The sequence below is a fragment of the Stegastes partitus genome, unplaced genomic scaffold (genome assembly GCF_000690725.1).
Source record: "Stegastes partitus isolate 25-593 unplaced genomic scaffold, Stegastes_partitus-1.0.2 Scaffold1168, whole genome shotgun sequence".
Lineage (NCBI taxonomy): Eukaryota > Metazoa > Chordata > Actinopteri > Pomacentridae > Stegastes > Stegastes partitus.
Genome location: NW_007578899.1, coordinates 203,289 through 227,127, shown reverse-complemented (window position 1 = coordinate 227,127; position 23,839 = coordinate 203,289). Strand labels below are relative to the sequence as shown.

The 23,839-nt window shown below is 46.6% G+C and overlaps 2 protein-coding genes across 2 annotated transcripts; one reads left to right on the top strand and one right to left on the bottom strand.

The window, feature by feature from the left end:
* Positions 1 to 2,137: 2,137 nt before the first annotated feature.
* On the top strand, positions 2,138 to 13,246 carry LOC103368531 (kinase D interacting substrate 220). The gene is made up of 10 exons (XM_008296935.1): positions 2,138 to 2,151; positions 2,358 to 2,536; positions 4,531 to 4,742; positions 5,098 to 5,211; positions 5,756 to 5,815; positions 8,901 to 9,017; positions 9,142 to 9,240; positions 10,105 to 10,329; positions 11,115 to 11,354; positions 11,742 to 13,246. The coding sequence occupies exons 1-10, from the start codon at positions 2,138 to 2,140 to the stop codon at positions 12,642 to 12,644; spliced, it is 2,163 nt and encodes a 720-aa protein (XP_008295157.1). The 3' UTR covers positions 12,645 to 13,246.
* A 1,524-nt stretch (positions 13,247 to 14,770) lies between these two features.
* LOC103368530 (inhibitor of DNA binding 2) lies at positions 14,771 to 17,318 on the bottom strand. The gene is made up of 3 exons (XM_008296934.1): positions 16,843 to 17,318; positions 16,437 to 16,497; positions 14,771 to 15,522 (listed from the first exon to the last, which is right to left on the bottom strand). The coding sequence occupies exons 1-2, from the start codon at positions 17,194 to 17,196 to the stop codon at positions 16,441 to 16,443; spliced, it is 411 nt and encodes a 136-aa protein (XP_008295156.1). The 5' UTR covers positions 17,197 to 17,318; the 3' UTR covers positions 14,771 to 15,522; positions 16,437 to 16,440.
* Between the last annotated feature and the right edge of the window lie 6,521 nt (positions 17,319 to 23,839).

The window sequence follows — 23,839 nt, the reverse complement described above, 5'->3', positions numbered from 1 at the left end:
TGTGTGTGTGTGTGTGTGTGTGCGCAGGTAACATCTGTGCCTTTAGAATCCCACTCATCCTCTGCAACAGAGGTCACATGAGCGGGGTTCATCTGTGTGCCAACATGGAGCTTCCTCGACCTTCTGGGTCATGTTAAAGGTTCTAATGGAAGAAACACTGAGAGGGCTTTGTCCACTGGAGCCAGCTGTGCCTCTCTGTCCTCCCCGCTCACAGCCTATTCTATCTTCTTTCAGCCTGTGTGAGTCTGTGCTGGCAGTTGGATGGGGACAGCGGGTTGGTGTGACCCACCTGGGCCGCTCTGAGAGAGGGATCGTAAAGAAGAACTGGGAAGATAAATGAGAGTTGAGCAGAGAGGCAAACCTTCAGTTCAGATTTTTATTTTATAGCTCCACCTAAAGCTCTGCAGGTAATCTGGGGGCGTTTAGCAGCTGGGCAAAAAAAGAGCTGCAGCTTTCCAGTATATAATTCCTTGGTAAAGTGGTGATACCTTTAAATCTATTACTTCTAAGCATGTCAGAATGTCTCCGTAGGACACCACGATTTCAGCATTTCTTGCCAGACTTGTACATTTGGTAGGAGACATCCTGTAACCACAAGGTCACAGGTTCGAGCTCTGCAGCAGCAGATGCGTCCATCACCAGCCATCTGTCCTGTCAAAATGTCCTTGAACAGAAGACTGGACCCCTACCTGTTCACTCACTGTAAGAAGTCTGGACAGGAGTGTCAGCTTAAAGCCAAAAATGGAAATTATGCAACTCATAACTTAGTGCTCTGCACCTTTAAAGGCCTTGTTTTTGACCATACATCACTAAGATATGAGACCCTCATTGGATTGGGCTGACAGGGGACTTTTCTGCCTGTATCTTAACCGCATTAGGTTAGTTGATAGTTTGCATTATTAGCTAACAGTGTGCTTTGTTGAGCTAACTCCAGATGCCGACCTCATCTTGACTTTGCTAGCGTGCTGCAGCAGTGGCACTAATCATCCAATCAAGTCTTAGAAAGACTCGCTTCTGTTCGCTCACGAAAACAGATCAGCGTTGGGGAAAAACCCAACTTTTTCGGTCTGAGGCACGACAGAGCACACCAGTACACGGGCTGGGTGATGCGCGGGGAGGAGGGTGAGCTGGGGTTGAATTAGAAGGAGGGAAGGTTAAGCAGGATGCAGAGAGAGAAAAGCATCTACTGAGAAAATGATGAAGGGTTCGAATGACAAATGGAGGCAGAGATGAGAAAAATGTCTGCTCCCCACTGGAGTCTCCTCATTCATCTGATAAGAGCGGCACACTCTGGTGATGAATGGCCAGTGTCATAAGTCACTCCAAGTTTCACATTTTCATGTCTGAATGATAGGATCAGCGAGATGCACTGATTGCTCTGGGTTGTTGGTGTTTGCATCCCTTGTAGCCTTTGCCCCACTTTACCCTGTCTTTGATTAAACCGATAACCTTTTTTAACCTTGTGTAGCCGAAATTAGATTTTCCTCCTCAAAGCATTTCAGCATTCATGCTCCGTATTCATCATTTCAGACGTGCTGTTGCTACCTCTGAAATACTGGTTTAGGCTTCAGTTTGTGCCGTACGGTTCCAGAGTCTGTGCAGTTTCGGAGCGATGGGTGGTTAAATATAATTTCCCATACATTAAACTCAGTGTCTACAAATTGTTTTAATCTCATGGTATTAATATAATACATAGCGGGGATTTTTTTTTCCTCCGCAGTATAAACAGGAAAAACAACATCACACAGTAATGGAGCAATCTCCAAACGCGGTGTTTACTTAGGGCCTGCGATAACAAACATCATGCTAACAGTCGCAGCGCATCATGACGCGCTTCCGTCTGCTGCTTGCTAAATTACCCTGATTGTCATCTTCTCAGGTTTCCTCCTCTGCTGAGAAAAGATAACATCCCTCACTCTATCTGTCCTCGAACATCCCCCCTTTGACTATCTTGCCTTCTCTAAATCCAGTTATCTCTCTGCTCTCATGATGATGATGACCGTTGGCATAGCTCTTCAATCTTAACAGTGCAGCTTGCTATTTCCTCTTTTCTTTTTTCTTTTTTTTTTTTATCCGAATGTAAAACCTTGTGTTTTTCCGCTATGAATGCACAAGTCACAATTTAGTGGAAAGCGACATGTCGACACGTCAGTAAGGCATCGCAGTGCGGTGTCTCGTCTCTGCTCTTCCACAGCAAAACGTCGTTTCTCTGTAGATTTTCTACTGAATTTGACAGTGATGCAAAAATATTTTTGGCCTCCAAATCTTTACAATAAATATTTATGATTAATAGACTTGATCAGTGTTTTAATAGATCACTTTAAATAAGTACGTTCTTGTCTCTTTCTCCTCCGTAGAATCTCCAAGAGCATCCCCACCACCAAGGACGTGGAGCCTCTGCTGGAGATCGATGGAGACATCCGCAGCTTCGAGGTGTTCCTTTCCTCCCGGACGCCTGTTCTCACCGCCAGAGATGTGGAGATGTTCCTGCCCTGCACCGTCAACCTGGACCCCAAACTCAGGGAGATCATAGCAGGTCCATACGCCATCAGTATAGCAAAATCAGCATAAACTTGGCATGAATTCTGCAAGTGTCTGGGCTCCGCTGCAGGGATTAGCATTCTCCCAAATAGATATTCCCTCATTTGGTGTTTTAGGCTGGTGTTGGAGAGTTCCTTCTGCCGTGTCGAAATGTGTTTTATGTAGTGGAGATCTGGGAACTGTGAATGTGGAGCAAAAAAAGTTTATTCTTCACCATAATCGGTCCAACTGTGTTGTTACCCCTGAAGTTTTCAACCACCTCTTCAGCAAAAAAAAACCATCCTCAGCTGACACGTGTGTGGTTCGGTTGTTATCACGTGACCAAACATAAACTAAATCAACAACACTGCACAATAGCACGGAGAAATGGAGAACTGTTCTCTAGTTGATTTGTTGAATTCGCTGCCAGCTCATTTGGCAGTGACATTACTCATAGCATTGCAGCAGGGTTTGCTCTGAAATCGCCCACTGCCGGGGCTCTCAATAACCCACAGCATGCTTCTCATTTCCAAACAATCAAATGTCGAGCAGGTTTTCACTACAGCACTGTGAAATCGGGACAATATTTTCGCTCGCTGTCACCAGTCTGCCTGTAGCGCGGCACCAAATTTCACAGTTTGTAGCTACGGTGACGTAACAGTGCATTAGTATAACTGTAAGCCAGAGCGGCGCTGTACTTTTGCTACCGTGCGTCAGCGTCCATTCAGCCCATACAGGAGTGTCAATGACGCCTAGTGTGAAGCTGCTGCATCATACTGTTATGAGACCACAGAAAACACACACTCGCACACACAGAAAGTCTGTTCCATTGAGCCAGCCTTGAGTCACGGAGGCCACAGCTGACCAAGTTCCACAACCAGACGTCCAGTCTCTAAGCACAGGACTCCTTCCCTAAAAGTGTGTAGGTGTCCGTTCTGTACGTGTCCGTTAAGCATGTGTTTATTTGTGTGTGTGCGTGCGCTCAAAAGCGTGTGGGCGTTTTCACCTCCACACGTGTCCACGGGGAGCGGAAGGTGACCAACGCTCCTACCCAGTCATCCCGCTCCCTCCACTCCCTCTGTGACCAGTTGGTACTTGGTGCCCAGTGTCCTGTGGCCAGCCAGTGGGCAGTGCTGTCAGTGATACCCGCCCATGAGCCTGACTCACATCATAAGGCCCCCATTGTGTTCACAGGCTGGATTGGGTCTCACTCAGCGTGTCATTCAGCAGCCACTTGTATAACCAGGAGACATTCTGGTGCCTGCTTCTGTTTCTGGTTCTTACTTTCTTGCCAGCCACACAGAGCCACTCTGTTCTGTCTTCGGGCTTATTTAACTTTAATTTGGGAGGTTTTACCAAAGCTCCTTACTTAGCTCCTACTCGACTCCTCTCGAAGTCAAATAGATTTATGTGAAAACAATTGTGGCAAAGTGCTTATGAGATAATGTCTACGAGTTCACATGGTCTGCTTTGTTTGTTTACATGGGTGAATTTATTTGTCAGGGACAGCAAGGGGCTCCATGTGCCAGAATCGTCACGTGGCTGGCATATAATTTGGAAAACAGAGAATATCAGCACGCCTGCTGTTTGTGAGTAAACAGAGTAATAGAAATCGCAGTGAGAATGGAATTCACAGTTGAAGGTCGTTGTATTCGTAACATCTGCGCCCATTTTCTCAGTGTTTAGTTGTTTGATTGTCGTCTATTTTGGATAAGGAGAACATGCTCGGAAACAATGTTCTTCTTGTATTCCCTGCAGTGTTTTGAGAGTCAAGAAATTTTGCTCTTGCGTTCGTCAGCTGTTTGATATGGTTTTTTTTTTTTCTTCCTTTGGATTCACAACTGTCTAAACTCCCTGGAGATGATGAAATAAAGCTAAATTATTGATGCGTGGGTGGATCTGAAGGGTCTTTATAGTCATCGCCAACACAAGATCGTCAGCATCTCAGATAAACACTTCCTTCTCTCTTCTTCCGTTGTTCGTTTTTCCCTCGGCTCTGCCCTCTCTTAGATGTCCGTGCGGCCAGGGAGCAGATGCACATAGGAGGGGTGACCTATCCCACGCTGCCCCTGCAAGAGGCAGTGCCCCGTCCCCAGTCAGGTTACGGCCAGCACTCAGCCGCCTGCTCCCCGACAGGCTCCTTTGCCGGATCCCTGCCTCCTCAGCCCCACAGTGCCTACTTCAGTGGAATGACCGGCCCTCAGCACCCCTTCTACAACCGGGTGAGACACAACAGGGACTCATGTTCAGATAACCCGTCGTCTTCCTGCTCCTCAGCTGAAAATGTCATCCCAAATAATTGTGGTCGGTATCTGCACTACATGAAATGAAGCTGGAATTTGCAGGCACTGTATTACCAGTACCAACAACCAAAAAGGGTCTTTCTGTTTTTGCTGCTCAGTTCTCTGCACGTTATCGAACATTTGCATTGACCCACTGTGTGAAATGTGCAGTAAAGCGATGACATTTTTCCCCCGTGATACTTTGTGTTGTTGTGTGCATGAGCTCCCTCATATGATTTTATGATTTTTATTTTGTTCTACCTCCCCTTCTCTCCTCTCCCCACGTTCTCTGTAGCCTTATTTCCCCCATCATGTGTATCACCTGCCACGGCATTACCCCCACCATGTCCCCTCATCCTCGCGCCCTCCCATTAAACCACCCGGTCAACCCCAGGACGCCAATGGACTTGTAAGTAAAGAAGAGGTCCATTACATTTGCTTTCATCTCACAGCAGACATGCTAGTTTTATTCAGATTATGCAACGACATTGTGCGCTGATTGGAAGTTTGTAAGCAGTGGTCATTGGTTTGTCTTTCGTCTAAAACACTTTAAGCTGTAAAGGAGGTCCTATCTATAGACTAATATAATTAAACTTATAAGGTCTCGGGCTCAGGATGCATATAGTTATTTATACCACTCGATGGTTCGCGTGCTGTCGAGTCCATTGTGTCAATCTGCTGCATTAAAAAACCACAAACTCTGACCTCCTTTTCTTTTTTTTAACGCTTCCTCTGCTCTTACCTACTTTCCTACATCCTTCTGTCTCCCTCTCTTTAATCTGATGGCGTATGTTTTAACTTTAACCCCCGATGATTTAAATATCGCTCATTTCCCACCAATCCCGTGCTCAACCACAGTCCAGCTCCTGACCCTAGTGGAGTGAAAGGTTATTCCATAAATTGGAACCAACCTCGTTTAACCTTCCTCTGTCTCTGCTCTGCACCCATATTAGGATGTTATTGCAGAGGATGCCAGAGAAGGCCTCCCCTCGTGTCCCTCTGACCCCACCATGGTAACCTGACTAACATCAGTAGACGTATTGGCACATGTGGAGCACAACATTAATGCAGATATGAAGCTCGTCCCTCATCTGCCTGTTGGCCTGATACCTTATGTGTAATCTGTTGTGTTGCATCCATAAAAGGCATGTCTGTGTGTTTGACAGGCTGCTTTTTTTGTTGTTGTGGTTTACAAAAAAACCAAGAGAATAGATGTCAGCTATTACTTCTGCACCTTCTGCAGCAGAATGCTTAAATACTTTAGCTGCATCCGGTGTGACTGTGACCTCCCACTAATCATTGAAAGCACCGTGTGGTTTTTGCAGACTATAGTACATGTATTTCTAACATGTTGAATGAGGTTCACTCTGTTGTGGGTACGGCGCAAGTTCATATTCTCTTAAATGAATATAACTTCAAAAAGATTCCCACACATGTCTGACACGTGTTCAATCAACAGCTGCTGACTTTCAGCTGAGTTCATGCAGTGCACGGCGCGTGTGATGCTGTGGTTTTCTCCTACAATAAATGGATGTAGAAGTGCTGTTGAAGAATGTATGAAGTTGCACTGAGAAAGAAGTGAACCTCTACATCCAGATATCCACACGTTCCGGGAGAAAGCAGCCACTATTAGAACAATTTAATGATAACACTTCTCAGGAGATTTCTGCTCCACAAAGCCACTTATCAGGGCACTGCCAGCAAGCATTTAGAGGAGCCGTATGAAAGATTTAAATATAGATTACCGTGTAATGTTCCTTCGCTCAATCTCTGATCTGTCAGTATTTTTGTGTCTTTAATATTTTTTTTTTTAAATCCCGTCCTTTATACCTTCATCACTGTCTTGAATTTTTATACCTATTTTGTTCCTCCTATCATCCTCCTTCTCTTTCCCAGTCAGTGTAAATGTTCGTATTTTCATCCTCTTTTAATTTCCTACTTAATCTCTCCGTATAGTCCTCGCGTGTGAACGCATTTCCACAAATCTGCAAATGTGTATGTGTGCGGCTCTTTGGATATGTAAGCAGGCCTAGCCCAGTGTAATTGCCTAGCTGATGTAAGTGCGAGTATGGATTCCTCTGGCTGCTGGGATTATCATCAGAGCAACTGTTGGGGCTGGCAACACACACACACATGCACTGACAATGAGCCCAGCGCTGGTAGAGCTTATCTCCTTACCAAGACGCTTCCTCCCTCACAGAGCTCTGTTTCCTCTTCCCCATCCTTCTGCCCTGAGCTCAGCCCAGCTGTAATTACAGTCTTATCACACACACACTGGGAGGGTTCACACAAACACACAGGCACACAAGCAGACACACCCGCAGACATTCATGCCCTCACTCACTTTCTTAGAAGACGCGCTTGCCGTCTGAATCAAGGAGCCGCATTCAAGGCCTTTCCCGAATTGAAACTTCTGCTTTTTTCAGAGCGAGAGAGACGACTCATTCTCTCGGCGGGTCTTTCTCTCTGTCTCCGTGTCCTCCGCAATCCGTTCTGTCTGCGAAGATTATGGCAGCAGAAAGCCAGCTGACTCCAGTGAAAACAAAATCTCCTTGTCTAATAATTCGACTTCCAATAGCCTCTTCTTTTTCCAGGCGCTGGCTGGCTGGCTGCGTTGCCGCTGTTAAGGAGCCGTCTCCTCCCCTGCTGTGAGACAGATAAATGTCTGAGCTGTTGTCAGTGTCTCTCCTGTCCCCTGATGATGAGTTCAACATGTGTGCTACTGTCTCTCCGCTTGTCAGTCTGTCTTGTAAATTTCTGCCTCCCCACCTTGTGTGTGTGTTTTTTTTCACAGGTACAGTCCTGGATTCGTAGTGTTATAAATGTCTGTCCGTATTTTTGTCTGACTACTTGTCCGTCTGCTTTTTTTTGTCTCCTTATCAAGCATTTAAAGTCGATGCCTTACAAATTAAAGCAGGTACTCGTTTGAATTCATGGCTACCTTCATCGCCGCACTTTCTCCATTCACCTCTCCCTCCCTCACCTCTAACGCATCGGTTCATTACTACCCAGCATGCCGTAGAAGGAAGTTACTATTCAGACACATTACATTGAAGTCAATGCAAAACGACTTGTGGTAGCTGTTAGATTCACTAACATAGACTCATTCTTTGGTAACACCTCGACCGTGTGGATGTGAACAGTAGTTAAACTCCCCGAGTGCTGGTCTTCATCTCCTCCATTACAGAAAGTTGGCACCTACTGTTGTGTACTGTATTGTAAGAGCTGATTGTTTTTTTTGTCTAACAACCACTCACAGTCCGGCTAAGCTCTGCTCTTCTCTCCCTCGAAACCAGAAACAAAGCCGGGGGGCTTAGTCTGAAGCCGCGTCTTAATGGTGCTAATAGCCGGGTGGAGCAGAAGATGGGGGGAGAGAGAGAAAGAAAGGGATGGAAAAGAAAGTAGGAGGTCGACGCAGGAGGCTGAGTGGGAAGGAATGCGAGAGGAAGGAAGGAAGGAAGGAAGGAAGGGAGGGAGGGAGGGAGAGAAGGAAGGAACGAGAACTTTTGCTTGTCACAAAGACGAGCAAGAGCCGGGGGGGGGAGAGGGGTGAGTGGGATAAAGGAGGGCGGGTGAGGTTTGTTTGGTTCTGGTGCCAGCGTGTGGCATGTTGGCTCTCTGTGAGGCCTTGGACAGCGTCAGCAGGCGGCTGGTATTAGTCACATCGAGGCCCGGAGCTGCTCGACCGCGGCGGCCGCTCCAGTGCGGCTCGGCGGCGGCGGCTCTCAGACTCCATCCCTTAAGTGTTGTGCACACACTTCATACGCTTATATATACACAGAGGGAAAAGAATAAGAGCAGGTAACGGTGTATTTGGATAGGTTGGCAGCCTTGTTTACTTTTACACTTACACTGTGTGACTGATAGAGAGAATTACTGTGTGGGATTGTGGTTTTGCGCCTCCGTGTGCCTCGCAGTAACAGGCCCGCACGTCTCCTTGCCAGGAATTGTTGCTCGATTTGCCCTAATCAATGTGTTAGGAGTGATGAGTTGCTCTGACCGAGTGTGTGTGTGTGAGTTTCCCCCGGTAGCCTTAATTCATGAAAACTGTCCGAATGTGCCGTTTCTAACTGTACATTTATGTGTGATGTTGCGTAGATCTGTCCCGCAGTCCTGCTCAGCTCCCTGAACACGGATGCGGTGTGCGAGCGTCTCAGACAGATTGATGGACTCGACCCCAACATGCTGTCTCAGTACAACTCCACCATCAAGAAGGTTTGAATTTTAAAGATGGTTTAATTGTCTTTGTGTGGCTTTCTTGTTCCCTCTGCTCTGTCTCTCCACTTGTTTGGTACATTCATAATTAACCTGTGAACAAACCCTTTTCTGTCAACTGCAGGCTAATATAAATGGCCGGGTGCTTACTCACTGCAACCTGGACGAGCTGAAGAAAGAGATGGAGATGAACTTTGGCGACTGGCAGCTCTTCAGGGGGATGGTGAGACTCTGTGTAATATATAATTTTAGAACTGGGCTGAGATTGAAGATTGCTGTTGTTGCTTTTTGTTAAAAGAAATGGGCCGTCTTTAAACCGATAAAGAAAGTGTCATCACTCCAGCGAGCACAAATATCAACCACCCCTTCACTGCTCTGGAGTAAAGACCTGAAATACGGTTTGTTCTCAGTGGCGTACATTCTCCTCGCTGTGTGATCCTTTGCAGACACTTAGCTCTGCCAGTGCCCTTCTGTTGATATATGTCAGCTCTGGTTTATTCCACAACCAAGCAAGACAGTATCTCATAATAAGACATCTTGTGCTGCACTGAGATATTGGGATAGAGATTTTATTATCCGTATTACGAGAAGGGCGCTAGTCAGTCAGCCAGGAGTCCAGTCAGCTGAGCCGGGGCTGAAATCACTTACACATGTAGCCAGCTCCACTTCATCAAATGTCAGTCTGTGCTCCTAATGCCAAAGCAGAGCCCCCGATTGGTCGTGTTTTACCGGAGATCCGATGCAGAGCTCGCATAGAAGCAGCTGGAAAGTGCAGTGGCCTTATGGCTCCATGTAAAAACCAGTGTTGTGTTGCCAGGATGCAGCCAGCACATCCATCTGGTTCAAGATGGCCGACTGATATCTGGATGAAGGGAGGTTATTGTCGGGGAGGATGGCACAGCTGAATGGCTTTACTCAACAACCAGCTCCAGATTCTCCTTTCACAAGCCCACACTTTAGTTGTTGTTGCTGTTTAACATACTTGTTTAGTGTGTCACGTGCTTTGATCAAATTGTTTACAGTTAACTTAACAATGTCCTGAAGTAAAGTCACTGGTTTATCTAAAATATTAAATGTATTTCATAAGGTGATTGAGCAGCGGCATGCCGAAAGCCAGGCGGTGCTCCAGGATGAATCCCGCGCTGCTAGCGAGCAGGGCAGCAGCGTGCACCACGGGGAGCCCAGCAGACGCTCAGGAGGAGCCCAGCACGAAGCGGCGACCTTCAGCCTCAACCTCAGCTTCGAGGAGCTCAGCGGAGTGGGGCTGGAGGAGCCTCCGAGACGCAACAGCAACTCACACTCACACTGGCCGGTCAGTCTGCGTCGGGAGTTTGGTTCAAATATATCACAGCGGAAGTTGTAACCAGACAAACAGTCGCTTTATATTCACACGTATAGATGTGCAACAGAGACAACAAGCGTTTACGTCGCTTCTTGAAGCTTAAGTGTGAGCGTGCAACACTTGCAAATGGCACACGCGTGGAAAGGTCACACCCCAAACTGTCGGATGGCGATGTGTCCACGTGCACCAGAACAGTGTGCTATAAGGACCTCGGTGGTTTCACGTTAATGTGGTTTCGAGTAAGAAAAGAGCACGGCAGAGGAAGCTCACGGTGCTCTTGAATTTGGCAGAATTAAAAATACACACTAACACTGCCGCTCACCAAAAGGTGTCAGAGGGCCCCCAGTTCGCCATTTTTACCTTCCGTGTTCCCAGTTTGCAAAATCTCCGAGACACGAGCAAACACTCGCACATAGACAGCTGGCTGTGCTGCTGCTTTATATGATCTCACTTTGTGATTTGTTTCAAATTTAAACCCAACGCTGAAAACACAGCGCTGCCGCTCCATCTGCACTCTTTGTCAGTAACTTCTTCACCTTATCCAGTTGTCATATTCTGAATCATTCTTCAGATGCGGATCTAATTATGGCACGATATTTTAGTCAACGTGACTTGTATCTTTATATTTAGCTGTCTCGCTCTCTGGGTTAACGTCCCAAACCACCACAACACGATGAAAACTGTGACAAACATATTTCTCAGCAAACACAGCAAGATCTTTGCACACCATCCCAACTTTTCTCTCATCTTGTCAGGTGGCAAATCACCGCACTTCAAGCATGTCCAGCCTAAACTCCCAGGAATCCTCTAATGACATCTGCAAGCTGACAGACAAGCAGCAGGCTGAGTATCGTGATGCCTACAGGGAGTACATCGCTCAGATGGCCCAGCTGGAGATGTCCGGCAGTGGGGGAGAGCGGCCCGTCCAGCCCCACCCCGGACAGTTCCTTCAGGCTGCCAGCTCAGAGGACAAAGGGGTGGGTGGACAGTCACAAGTACGCTGTCACGGTTTTATCGTCGCATCACTGATGACAGAAATAGTTCAGGATGAACCGTCGCTGTCAGATTACAGGAACAGATACCATTAGCTGTTGTCATTAACTTGTGTAGACATGGTTCTGAGGTCAGTCTGTATGTTCTACAACTTGTGTTTTTAAAAGTTATGTTTCTGTGGCCTGTGTAACGGCAAGAGTCTCAGTCTGAGCTGGGAAAGTGGAGATCGCTGCTTCTTGCGTTTCTTAATTATTGGCTTTACTCTTTGTTTCTCTTGGCACTAAAGGTAGCAAGAGGAATCCCCTCTTGAGAGGCCTCTCAGAGGCCAACAGCACAGGATACTGCATATTTTCATGTTCTCCTCTCTGAATCCTCTTCCCTCTCCTCAGGCCAAGGAAGGAGCTGACCAAGACAGCCGCAAGTCCTTCACCAAGAGAGGCTCCAAGAGTAGCGATGCCACAGATTTTGCCTCAGGGACCGATGCTCAGCCCCTAGACCCCATCAGTGAAGAGGATGAGAAGCTGGACCACAGCTCATCCTCCAGGACCTCAGGCTGCAGGAAGAAGGGCGCCGGATCATACTACCACAAGCTGCCCAACGACGAAGACTCAGGCCCCGAAGAAGCTGACAACACCACACCTCTCCTCCACAAAGAGGCAAGAGCTGATGCTCTGTCTCCCCACAGAGGCTCCCAGCCCACTGGGCTTTTGACCAAGCCTGGCTTCCTCAACGAAATCCTCTTGGATAAGAAGGACTCGTCCGATTCAGGGATGCGCTCCAGTGACAGCTCCTCAGACCGCTCCCTGGAGGAGGCCGAAGGAGACACCGACAGAGAGAGAGAAGCCCTGAAGCCCAGTCTGATTGAACTGGAGCTGGAGGGCTTGGTGAAGAAGAGGGGCCTCCTCCCCAGCAGCCTGAGCGGCCTACAGGACGCCACCGTGGCCCGCATGTCCATCTGCTCCGAAGCTCCGTCCGAAGCCAGCCTAATGGCCAGCAGCCCAGATGAGGGGTGGCCGTCCAGCGGGGTCAGCAACCTCAACCGCACCGCCAGCAACACCACCCTCAACAACAACACCAGCAGCCCTACCGACACCAACACCAACACCAACAACAGCCACCAGCAGCAGGCTAACATCACAGAGTCCAGCACCTCCCCCTCCTCCAGCATCGTCTCGCCAGCTGTCATCATCACCCCTGGCAGCAGCACCGCCAACACCACGGCTGCCACCATCCACCACAACCAGAACCTGCGCACCATCAGCCTGGGAGACGAGCGGGAGAGCGTCCTCTGAGAAGCCATATGTGTTTGTTGTTCCAAGAAGGGTCGTGTAGGCTGTTGTTGTTGATGTTGTCGGTGGCTCGGTTGTACTGCTGATGTTGTCCCAAAGAATTAGAGTAGATATCTGTGTTCTGAAAAGGTTAGTGCATCGAAAAGATTTAAATAGTTGGTAGGTCAAAAACATAATAATAATAATAATCACCTCTATATAAAGGTCACATGTTACACTTTTAATGTTACCGAAAACATTTAGGATTAGTTCCTCTTATGTTACGAAGAGTTTGAACCTCTCATGTTTGGATTGGACGTGTAACTTATTTCCTAAATGAACGTGGTGCAGTGGCGTGACGTTTGTGCGTGTTGTGCAGGAATGCTTACATATTAACGTGTTACTTGAGGAAAGTTAGTGACGACGGAAAGCTCTTGTTACTGAAGCCTTGTGTCTCCGAAGCGTGTTGTGCTGTGTGTAGTGAAACAGATCTGCGTAGACGGTGTCGGTAGCTTCCCCGGTAGAACAAGTTGCATGAACTAGACTCCAAAGCGGTGTTTGTCTTTTCCAAAGTATTTGGTGAAAGTGTTGATCAATAAATGTTTGGCTGTGCTGGACCCTTGAAATCAGTCTGATGCATTTTCTTGCAGGAAAATCTGTTTGTGTTTGTGCAGTTTTAGTAAACTACTAATCGTCTGCTGGAAAAAAAAACAAGAACCCTGCACATTTTATTTTATTTTATCTGTTTCATATTTTTATTTTTTTATTTAAGAGAGGGGGGAAAGGTTGACAGGCAAAGGGAGGTCGTCCCTGGCAGCATCTTTGTTATCCGATAGATGGCGCACTCTCCATACAAACGTGCTGAGGGCTCGTTGCATGGACGCTGCCTGTCACTGTGATAAACTGCTGAGGACTAACAGCTTCAGCCCCAAAGTGGGGTTCGGGGACCTGCGAAGAAATCTTTTGAGGGTTTTTTTTTTTAAAGATATTTTTTGCATTTAACTGAAAATCATGTGTGATATTGTACTGTGTGGTTTTTTTTTTTTTAATCTAGCTTTTCATGTGTCGTGTAAGAAGTGTTTTTTCCTCCCTCACAGCTTCCACACTTGATCAAGAAACATCCAACAAAGTGCTCCTTGGGGTAAAATCATCCAATGTGGCTCCACACATTAGTCAGTGGTATGAAAACATTTGAGAAGCCATGCTGCACTGTAAAGGAGGAGATGGGTTTTCACTACGTGGTGCCAATTATGACACCCGGCGGCTCGTATTAACCACCCTCTGCCCTTTTTACCCCAGTCAGTTTAGCTCTTTGATGCCTCCTCTACAATACAGGACGGACCAGGTGGACTTCAAGACTTTACCTGGGCTGTTTGGTGATCATGAACTCCCTCAGGTGTTTCAGCACCTGGACCAGTAAGTACATCCCCTCCATCTTTTTGGTTCACTTTTATATTATCTGCTCATTTTTCACAGGTAATTTCACGCGGCTGATAAAGCCAAACTTTACGCACCAGCGCTGTCCAATTTTACCTGCAACCGGCCAACTTTAACAATAACTAAAAAGCAGCACAGGCCTTTTCACTTCAAATTCGGTTTTTAAAAAAATGTATACAAAAACAATTCCTCCAATAAGGAATAAGGTTGAACATTATGGAATCAGTAACGCATCGCAAACCCTGTTTCACCTCCAGAGCTGTCAACCTTCTGGAGCCACGCAGTCTCTGCACAGTGCGTAAATGGCTCAGACTGCCACTTTAAACCATTTAATCCTATTTACTTTACATAGCATGTGAGAAAGTAAAAGTGCAGTCAGTCAGTGCGCCCTAAATACGCTTTTATGCAACCGCGCGCCTCCAGGTCGTGTTTGCCTTGAGGGGGGAATGTTGACGCTGTGTTTTGGACTATTATAGGTCACATACTGCAGGTCTGATAAGGACACTTTGTTGTGGGATTTGTGGTGAAGTGCCTCACATGTTCTCTATACATTCAGCGCGGGTCATACCCCCATCATGAGAGAGTCAGCTGGACGCACAGCTGGGTCACTGATTTTACGCACCGGTTTAATGTATTCACACATCCCCAGAACACCACCACCTCCACCATCCCCAAAGCTGTGGTGCTTCTCCCCCAAATGAAACATGTTCAACTTGCGTTTTTGATTTATTTTGTATAAAAAGGTACAATTTACATTACTTTTATAAAAAGTTTCAGCATAATTAAGTACAACATTACACTTTTGCAGAAGTGTCAAATTCCTGCAACTATACAAGATAAACTCCCGACTGAGAGTTCACAAGGTTTTTCATTCTTTCATTTTAACTTTTTTTTTCTTCCTCTTTAAACAACGTCCAGTCCTTCATGTGCCAACAATTCTGACAAGACAAGACTAAACTTTTTACAGTAACTAACCAAAAGTTGTCTGTTCTATTCACGTTCCCACCTCCGCAAAAAAGCGAAGACTTCAACGAGGAGAGAGAGAGACAAGGGGTGAGGAGGGGTGGGTGAGGAGAGGAGAGGAGATGGGGGAGGGAGGGAGGGAATAATCCTTGTGACAATAATCTCGTTTTTCCTCCCGCTGTCGGGAATATAACGCGCCTTCCATTTTCCAGAAAGGACCCACAAATAAAAATAAAAAAAGAGTCTTAAGTTAAATAATGAAGTGTCCAAACAGAAAACACATCACATAAGATTGTCCCATAATAAGCAAAAAAAAAAAAAGTCTCTTGATTTCAGCGTCATGAAAAGTCAAAAAAAAAAGAAAAAGAAAAAAAATCCAGGCCTGGAGGACAGAGGCTTGGAGGGGCTGGAGACAGAGAGAGAAGGGGGGGGAAGTCCTGCTCCCCAGGTCCTGTAATGTGTGTGTGAGTGACTCGTGTTTTTTTGCGTCTTGACCAAACACCTGCAAAAGATTGAGAAAGAGAGGCGTGTTTAGAAAATGCAAACAGGGCAGAGATCCGGACAGACTGGCGCCAGGGAGGAAGCCGCAGTTTTTAACATTTAACCAAACACTCCCAATACTAAGCAAACGCTGCGCTCCAGATGTACACACACATAGAGAGGGAAAGGAGGGAGGATAGGGAGGGAGGGGGGTGAGGGTGAGGAGGAGGAGGAGGAGGCTCACACACACACACACACACACACACACACTTTTCGCACAACTTCAGCCTACAATCTGGGGAAGAATCAGCGTAATTGCCGCTCAGCTGGCGCCTACCCACTTCTTGTACCAATTATGTGCAGACATCGTAGTACCAGTAATCCAAACAGCCATTATTTTCCTGTTGCAGATGCTCTTCATTATAGACACAAGAGGGTCTAATACAACCCTGACGACTGCTACTTATATACAGTAAACCAAAAAGGCAGCCTGGAGCGAATATCTTCACTGTTATTGCACTAAACTCCAACGCAAAAACACGTAGATCTAAATATCTGGCGGCTGAATATCTTTGGACACAGGAGGAGATTAATCTGGGTCACCTTTTCCTAACGCACATTTTTTAATTTTTTTTTTAGTTTGACATAAATACGATCCAGAAATTGACTTGAAGCCAACTGGTCCGTCCCCTTGTCATAACTGACGCCCCAGTGTCGCAGCGCATTCTCATGCACACACACACACACACACGCACACACACACAAAACATATTGGGACCATTACAGCAACGTTGAGACGACATTAGCGAGGGAACAAATGGATTGGTAAATGGTAATTCTAGCCCATTCTGCTCCAGCAGACTGGGAGACAGGCTGTAGCGGAGCCTAAAAGCCCTGGACAGAATGCAGCAGCAGACATGAGGACAGCCTACTTACCGCTTTAACGATGCAGAGTCCGGCTGTCATCTGTCATCAGCTCTGATGGCAACTCCGGGGACTGAAAACAAACAAACAAACAGACCAAATGTTAATTCTTGTTTTTTTGTTTTTTTACGCAGCATCCGATCGAGGTGTCTGGCAGTTTGCAACAGTCTTATGTAGGTCGAATCTCTTCCTCATCTGATTGTGAACAAAAGGAAGAAAGAAAAAAAAAACATGCCATTTTCCTTTTCCTACAAGCCATTTTGTGCGAGTTACGCATCGGCTACAGAAAGGCGCACCGCTTATGCGCACAAATAAAAAAAAAAAAAAGAAAAAAAGAAAAGCCACTAAACATGTTTCACAAACACACCAGACTGTGGTTCTCCGGCTCGAGATGCGTGCTCAGCTACGGTGTAATTACCTGTAATGACAGGATGCTGATATCTGTGTTGAGGGTGGTCAGAGGGGTCCTGGATGGAGTCTGCCCCGGCCGCGAAGGGTGATGCAGGCTGGTTAGTGCGACACTGGAGTCCAGCGCGATCTGCAGGTCCAGGATGTAGTCGATGACATGCTGCAGGATTTCCATCTTGCTGACGTTCTTGTTCTGGGGGATGCTGGGCACCAGCTCCTTCAGCTTGGAGTAGCAGTCGTTCATGTTGTACAGCAGGCTGAGCGGGTCATCCACCGGGGTCTTGCTCCGAGAGATTCCCAAGGAGTGCTCTGATAAATTCGCGTTGCTTTTCCGGAAGGATCGCACGGGGCTTATTGCTTTCATTGTTGTTGTTTTTGTCAGTGTTAAGTTTAAAGCGACGAGAGGGTTGTTTTTTTTCTCAGCTTGTGTCGATATCTCGCTTCTTTTAAGTCCTGTTTTTGCCAGACGATCGGCGATCAGACTGGATTACCTAGCTGTCAGTGTGCTTTATATAGGCAGCAGGCTGGGCATGCGACACGGGCGGGTCAAACGCGCTGATTGGACGCAGCCCGGACGTCGCTCAACGCCTTCCCGTCCTCCCATTGGCTCCTCTCGCTCAGCTCCCGCCCCTTCTCCGCCGCGTTACCAGTGGCAACGCATGTTGGAGGCGGAACCCAGAGGGCGCTTCAGCAGCTCCGGTGGGCAATTTGGAAAATTAAGCCCTTACCTGTTTCTGATCAAGAAAATTAATGGTTCACATGGATGTCAGTTGACAGCGGCTGAGGCGTGAACTCGCTCCACTGCCTTTTGCATGCACGTTTTAAATCAGACTGTTTTTAAAAATCCTGCAATAAAGATCAGTGCGTTTGGAAAGGTGTGTTTAAAAATCAGAAACAGTCAGAATAATCCATAATAATAAATCTACTGGACAGTGCAAGTGTGTGATGAGAAGTTTTTGGCAGAACAACATCGTATTCCCAATCAGCCAAGCTTCCAACACGTCCAGGTGATGTGTGCTGTTTGGAGGTGTGGAGCGGTGATGATGGGGACCATATCAGGCGCGCCTGATGATTCCTAATTCACACCAGCCCGGACCGGTGTGAAAGCAAATGTCTGAGGCTGAATAGAAAACTGATAGAGCCTCTGTGAGGAAAATGTGGCTCATCGGAACAGCTTCCACCAAGAACGTGGTCAGAGAAATTAGTTTCTTTTTACGCACACATGAGTGGAGAAAATGAGCCTCAGTGCAGCACTTAAGTTTGGAGACCTTTATGACTTTATGAAGAGACTGAAATCTACAGTTCTCCTGTTTTTTTTATTTTCCTAATTCACCACAGCAAAGTGTGTGTTGAAGTTCTCCAAAATGTTCGACGTGGTGCGTCGATCAGAAGGTGAATCCAGTGTGAGCTGATGGATGACTTCAGTTCATTTATCATCACAGTATGTCTGGTAGTAATCGAAGCTCCACTGTGCGCACCGTGGCTCCGCTATGGATGCGTATTTTTGCGTAAAAAGGTCCATTTTTGCGCACCACTAGATGGTCGCCACCTGAGTGTTTTTGTGTGTCAGAGTGCATTTGGTCGTGGCCTGCAGACGTCCTTTCATATCTGAACGAGTGAGGAGGTGATTAACTACAATTGACACTTTAATGTTTTCTGAATGAGCCATTTGTTTGTAGGAATTACACGCTTCATTCTTCAGCTGGAGGTGACGGGGGCTGTTTGATACTGCACTAAGTAATTGCCCCCCGGGGCATTTGTAGACTGTTGTGATGTGCTTGATTTTTTTTGGCTTTGTGGATTAAATTGATGGAAATGAATCAATGTGGGGAAAATGAGCAGATCGGTGTTAAACTTTGACTTGAATGCTTCTGAGACTTTACGTAAGACATGAAGACTTTTAATGTTTTTGGTTTATTCAAATATTTGCAGGACAATTCAGCTGAAAGGACGAAACAAAGAAATCCCAAAAGCCAAAATAATCCCATAGCTATAATGGACAAGAGGAAAAGCAGTTTAAGGCAGACTGGATCTTCCTGAGCAGCCCAACCAGGCTTTGGAAAAGAAAATCGCTCTAACCCAGAATAATTAATCATGATTTTTTTTTTGAGTCCGGAAATGCTCGGCAGTAAAAAATTATCAGAAAAAAAAATGTTTTGCAGGATATATTTTTTTTATTTTTTATTTTAAATCCAGCAAAACACCATCTGTGCCATTGTTTTTACGCGCGGTTCTGTTCACGGGGCAGCTTCTCCGTCAGCTGTCTGACGATCCTGTGTGCTGCTTTTTTTTTTTTTTATGCATTTCTAATATAATCTGGAGCTCCTGCAGTCTGTGTCCACATCTGGTGCAATAGGATTTTTCCATTTTCTCCCCTTCTTCCTTTCGCTTCCGCAGCTGTGTACGCGTCGCCCCTGACTGATGCCTGACAGACAGGTGATGAATTGGCGCAAGAGCACGTCGGTGCAAAAGCCGAGCGAACCACCGGCAGCAGCAGCAGCAGCAGCAGCAGCGGCAGCCTCACCCTCTCTCTCTCTCCCTCTCCTCTCCCCTGCTCCTCCTCTCCTCCTTCTTTCTCTCTCGCGCTGCCTTTTGGAGCAGACTCTCTGGCGCCGGCGCCGTGACGTCACCCCATTCACAGCAGCCCTCGAGCCAGCCCTCGCGGCGCCGCTGAGGCGGTTTCCATGGAGACGGGGTTTCGGGGATGTCAGTCGGAGGTGGTTCTCAGCTGATCAACCCGCGCGGGGCCGAACCGGGGAGGCTCAAACACCGGGAGACCGGTCTGGGTCTCTGCGGGACTCTGCTGTGCTGCTGCCGCCGCCGGTGCTGCTTTCAGGGACAAATGTTGAGACTCCACCACTGAGGGAATGTAACTAACATTTACTCCCAATTGCAGGGTTGCTCTGGATCCTGAGTATTTCAGTTTGATGCTACTTTTCTCTGCAGTACAGATGAGAGGGAAGCTACCTGTAACTCCTCCTGTTTACTGACATCCAGGTGAAGGTTTTACACAGAAAACAAGATGATGTTACAAAACATGAGGCACAGTTTGGATTTAAGACAAATTAGGCTCCTAAAATAACTGTAAATAATTACAGGCATATGCACTGTAAAGATTTTACGTAGATTAAATACCTAATTAAGTTACACATTTAATGCAGGACTGTTCTGTGTAGTTTTGCTTTAACTGCTGCGTCTTTCTAAGTAAAGGAGCCGATTACACCCTTAATCCAACTATTTCTTCTTTTATTCGTTGCCATATTCTACCATATAAGGGACCGAAATGACTATTTTTTGTTTTCTAAAATACTTTTCACTTCTATTTGTCTTTAACCAGACTGAGAGAAGAAATCAGGCACAATCACATTAACTTGTTTTGGAGTGAAAATAGTACAAAACTTAATTCCAAAATTTGTCTTAAAGTATCTTGCAATTCTGCTTTCAATGCAGGATTGTTATTTTACTTTGCATTACTGCTGCTGTTATTTGGATGCTGACACATCATCCAATCCAACATGTTCTTCCCTTCATCATTGCCATGAACTTTAATGTATGGAACAGATAAACATAATTTCTTTATTTTTGTTTTGAAATATGCTTGAGATGTATTTAGAATTAACCCAGACTGAGAGATTTAATACACATTTGGCATATTTTGAATTATGTTTATGTTAACAAGAAGAAAAAACAAAAGGACAGAATTCTAATTAAAAAGTTGCTTTTTAAAGTCTATTGTGCTTTTACTTTTGATGCAGAGTCATGTTACTTTGCATTACTGCTGCTTTAAGCTGAATTTATCCTCCACCAGAGAAACCTAAGATTTTGTTCCTTTCATTGTTTCCATAATCTTTTATGTATGGAACCAAATGTCTTTTTTCTTCCCTTAATATGTGAGATTGTGAGAAGATATCAGCTGGAGGCATATTTACAATTATAAAAGTTTATTTTCAGGGGGAAAAGAAAAGAAAACGTACAAAACTAAATTCAAAAACTTTGTCTTTAGGTTTGTGGCACCTTCACTGTTCAAAGAGCTTCTTCACATGTTTGACACTTGTGTCCAGATGTGCCACTGTGATGTCCAACCTCAGTGAAATCTGACCCAGTTTCAAAGTTCACCACTGGCCCAGATGTGTGCAGAGATTAAGGCAGAATCTCCACAAAGTCTGAGATCCAAACTTTTCCACTGCATCCCAGGCTCACTCACAGCTGCTCGCCTTTTCCCTCAAGTTTCACTAAAGTTTCTTTTTGCCCCTGCACAACTGCACAAACATTCCTCGGGCCCAGCGAACAAATAGAAGCCTCTGTATAACCCATTTCTTTCCCCCGGTCACCAACCTATTAGTTTGGGTTCAGGAGATAAGGTTCAGAAAACAAAGCGGAGCCGCGGTGCGCGCTGCAGCCCGGCGTCGCTCAGTCTGCGCTCCGGACAACTTGTTGATCCTCCTCCCTGCAGCTGCGCTCCACTCACAGCAAACAGCAGGCCGATCTACAGTCATTTACACACGTTCAAATTACGACAACAAGCTTTAAGGAAGAAAGAAACTTTCTGTGCCCTAAAATTAAAGTCCGGACTCAACAGGAGGATGTTACCGTGAGACGTGCCCACGCGCGTAAAACACGACGGGAGTTTTTCTCCCGCGGTTCTGATGTTAACAAGTAAATAAACGACGAAACATCTGCAAAGAAGGCACGTCAGGAGGAACAACCGACATGACTTAAGATGATTTTAGTGTTCAATCTGAATTTACCAACCGCGCACTTTTTCAAAACCACAGAAAACGCAGAACTCCGCGCTCCCACTCCGCGTCCACGGCCAAACTACGCGCAACCGGCCAAACAACGTGATAACGGCCAAACAACGTTTGACTCTCCACCGTCCCACGACAGTCTCGCGCTCTGTTCTCCTCTTCGTTTTGGAGCCGCCACGCGCCTGTCGCGTGGAGGAGTGTACACATCAAACAGTGGCGCAGGGACTCTTGTAGCAGCGTCGACCCTGCGGGGCGGGGTTTGCTATTAAACAACCCCCCAAACACCAGCGATGTGCTGATGAAGTGCACAAGAGGGTCGATCGGCCCCTAAATGAACACCAGTGCCAACAGAGCAGGGTGGATGCTCACTGAGCGGGATGGATTTATCCACCAACGTGCAGCCCTGAGTCTGCTGGTGCATGATGCAAGAAAACGTCACAATGATAAAGAGCATCTTCAGAATTTTTGTTTTATCCAAACACAACCTAAAGATGTTCAGTTTGCAGCCTCACGTGTCAATATTCATGTTTAAAAAGCTGTTCAGTGCAATCACAATAATCTGACTAAACAGTCATTTAAGCTGCGTTTAGCGATCAGCTCACAGAACCAGCTCCATGTCCTCTGCAGGTCCTGTGTGCTCGGCTTTGGATCTTTTCTTGCTCACTAACTGAGAAACTGCATCAAGGTAGTCCTGATTTAACCAGTCTTTGGCCTTGTCTGAAATACATCTGCTCCGTTGCTATCTTTCTCCCTCTGTCCACCTCCTGCCTCTTTTCAGTCTCCCCTATGGTCCAGATGGGACTCTCTCTGCTCTCTGAGCAACAGCCATTGAGGCCTGGCTCTACTGTAACGTGAGAGGCGGCAGCAGGAACACAGGCAGGCAGGAAGCTCTGGGAGAGATGGGTGGATGGGAGAGACGAGGTGGCCAGATTGGACTGAGAGACAAAGGCAACCATGGCTGCCCGAGTGCCTTCCAGGCTGGTCGTGGAGTGGCCACTCCAAGCCTCCCTGGAGGCCGGCCCTCCTCTTCCCTCCACTCTCTGCTCCTGCACAACGCACAGCTGGCTGCAGGAGATGAGAAAGGAGGAGGAGGATGGAGATGGACAGCTGAGCCACAGAGATGCGCTGATGTGCCACAACATTAAAACCACCTGCTTGATATTGTTTAGGTCCCCTTTGTGCCCCCAAGACGAGGACACAGGACCTGTGTGGGGGTGTTTGGCTCCAGGATGGTGACTGCAGGTCCTCCTTTGGGTTGCAAGGTGGGGACTCTGTGGATTAAGATTGTTTGCATGCATCATGCGGATGCTATCAGGTTGGAATTTGGGGAGTTTGGAGGCTTTGGGCTCTTTGTCGTGTTTCTCAAGCTGTTCCTGTTTTTGCAGCGCGGCGAGCTACGTTATCCTGCTGGTGGTGGGGGGTGCTGCTGCCATGTGTGGAAGTAATATCCCTGTGAAAGCCAGGAGCTGAGGTTCACCAGCAGAGTGTTGCATTCTAACAAAGATGACCAACGTGGTGCACGTCACCTGTCGACGCTAACTCAGTGTACAACGTGTGTTACGGCGTAAAATGCGTCTCATAATGTAAACTGCTTAAGCAACTATCCCAAGTTGTGAAAAATCCACTTATTTTCTGTTAGAGTTGAAGCACTCAGATCCTTTGGACAGCCTGACAACCACCAACCAGTTGGCAGTGTGGAAAAGTTGGCTGCAGTTTAACTTTTGGGCAATATTGCCCGTTGGCATACAATCACACGTTAACATTGCTGTGTCGCCCACCTATCACTGTGGCACAGCTGTCACTGCAGCTAGCAGCCTGTACCCCATAATCAGATATCTGCATATCTCCACTTTCACACAGGGAGTATGACAGTGTGGTTTCTAGTTGAACATACTGTTAGAAGATGATTGTGGAAATCTTTTTTTTTTTTTTTTTTTTATGCAGCAGGGAGAAGAGAGGTGAGGCGCTGTCTGAGTGTAAATTAGGAGTTGGGATGGCTTATCTGTCACAGAGTTAAGCTGCAAAATATTATCGACGATAACATTCGATGTTAATGACCACCGAGTCCGTTGGTGTTTGGACGTGACAGGTGCAGTAACTTCATGTCACCGCGCAGGCTCGTCTCTGGCGGAGGTTTCGGCGAGTGGATTCATGAAGTTGGGGTCGTTCCAATCCCAGGGTGCAGTTTGTCAGGTTCCTCTATTCCAAGGGGAATTGAGAAAGTGCATACGAGACCTGAAACTAGGTTCTGATACCACG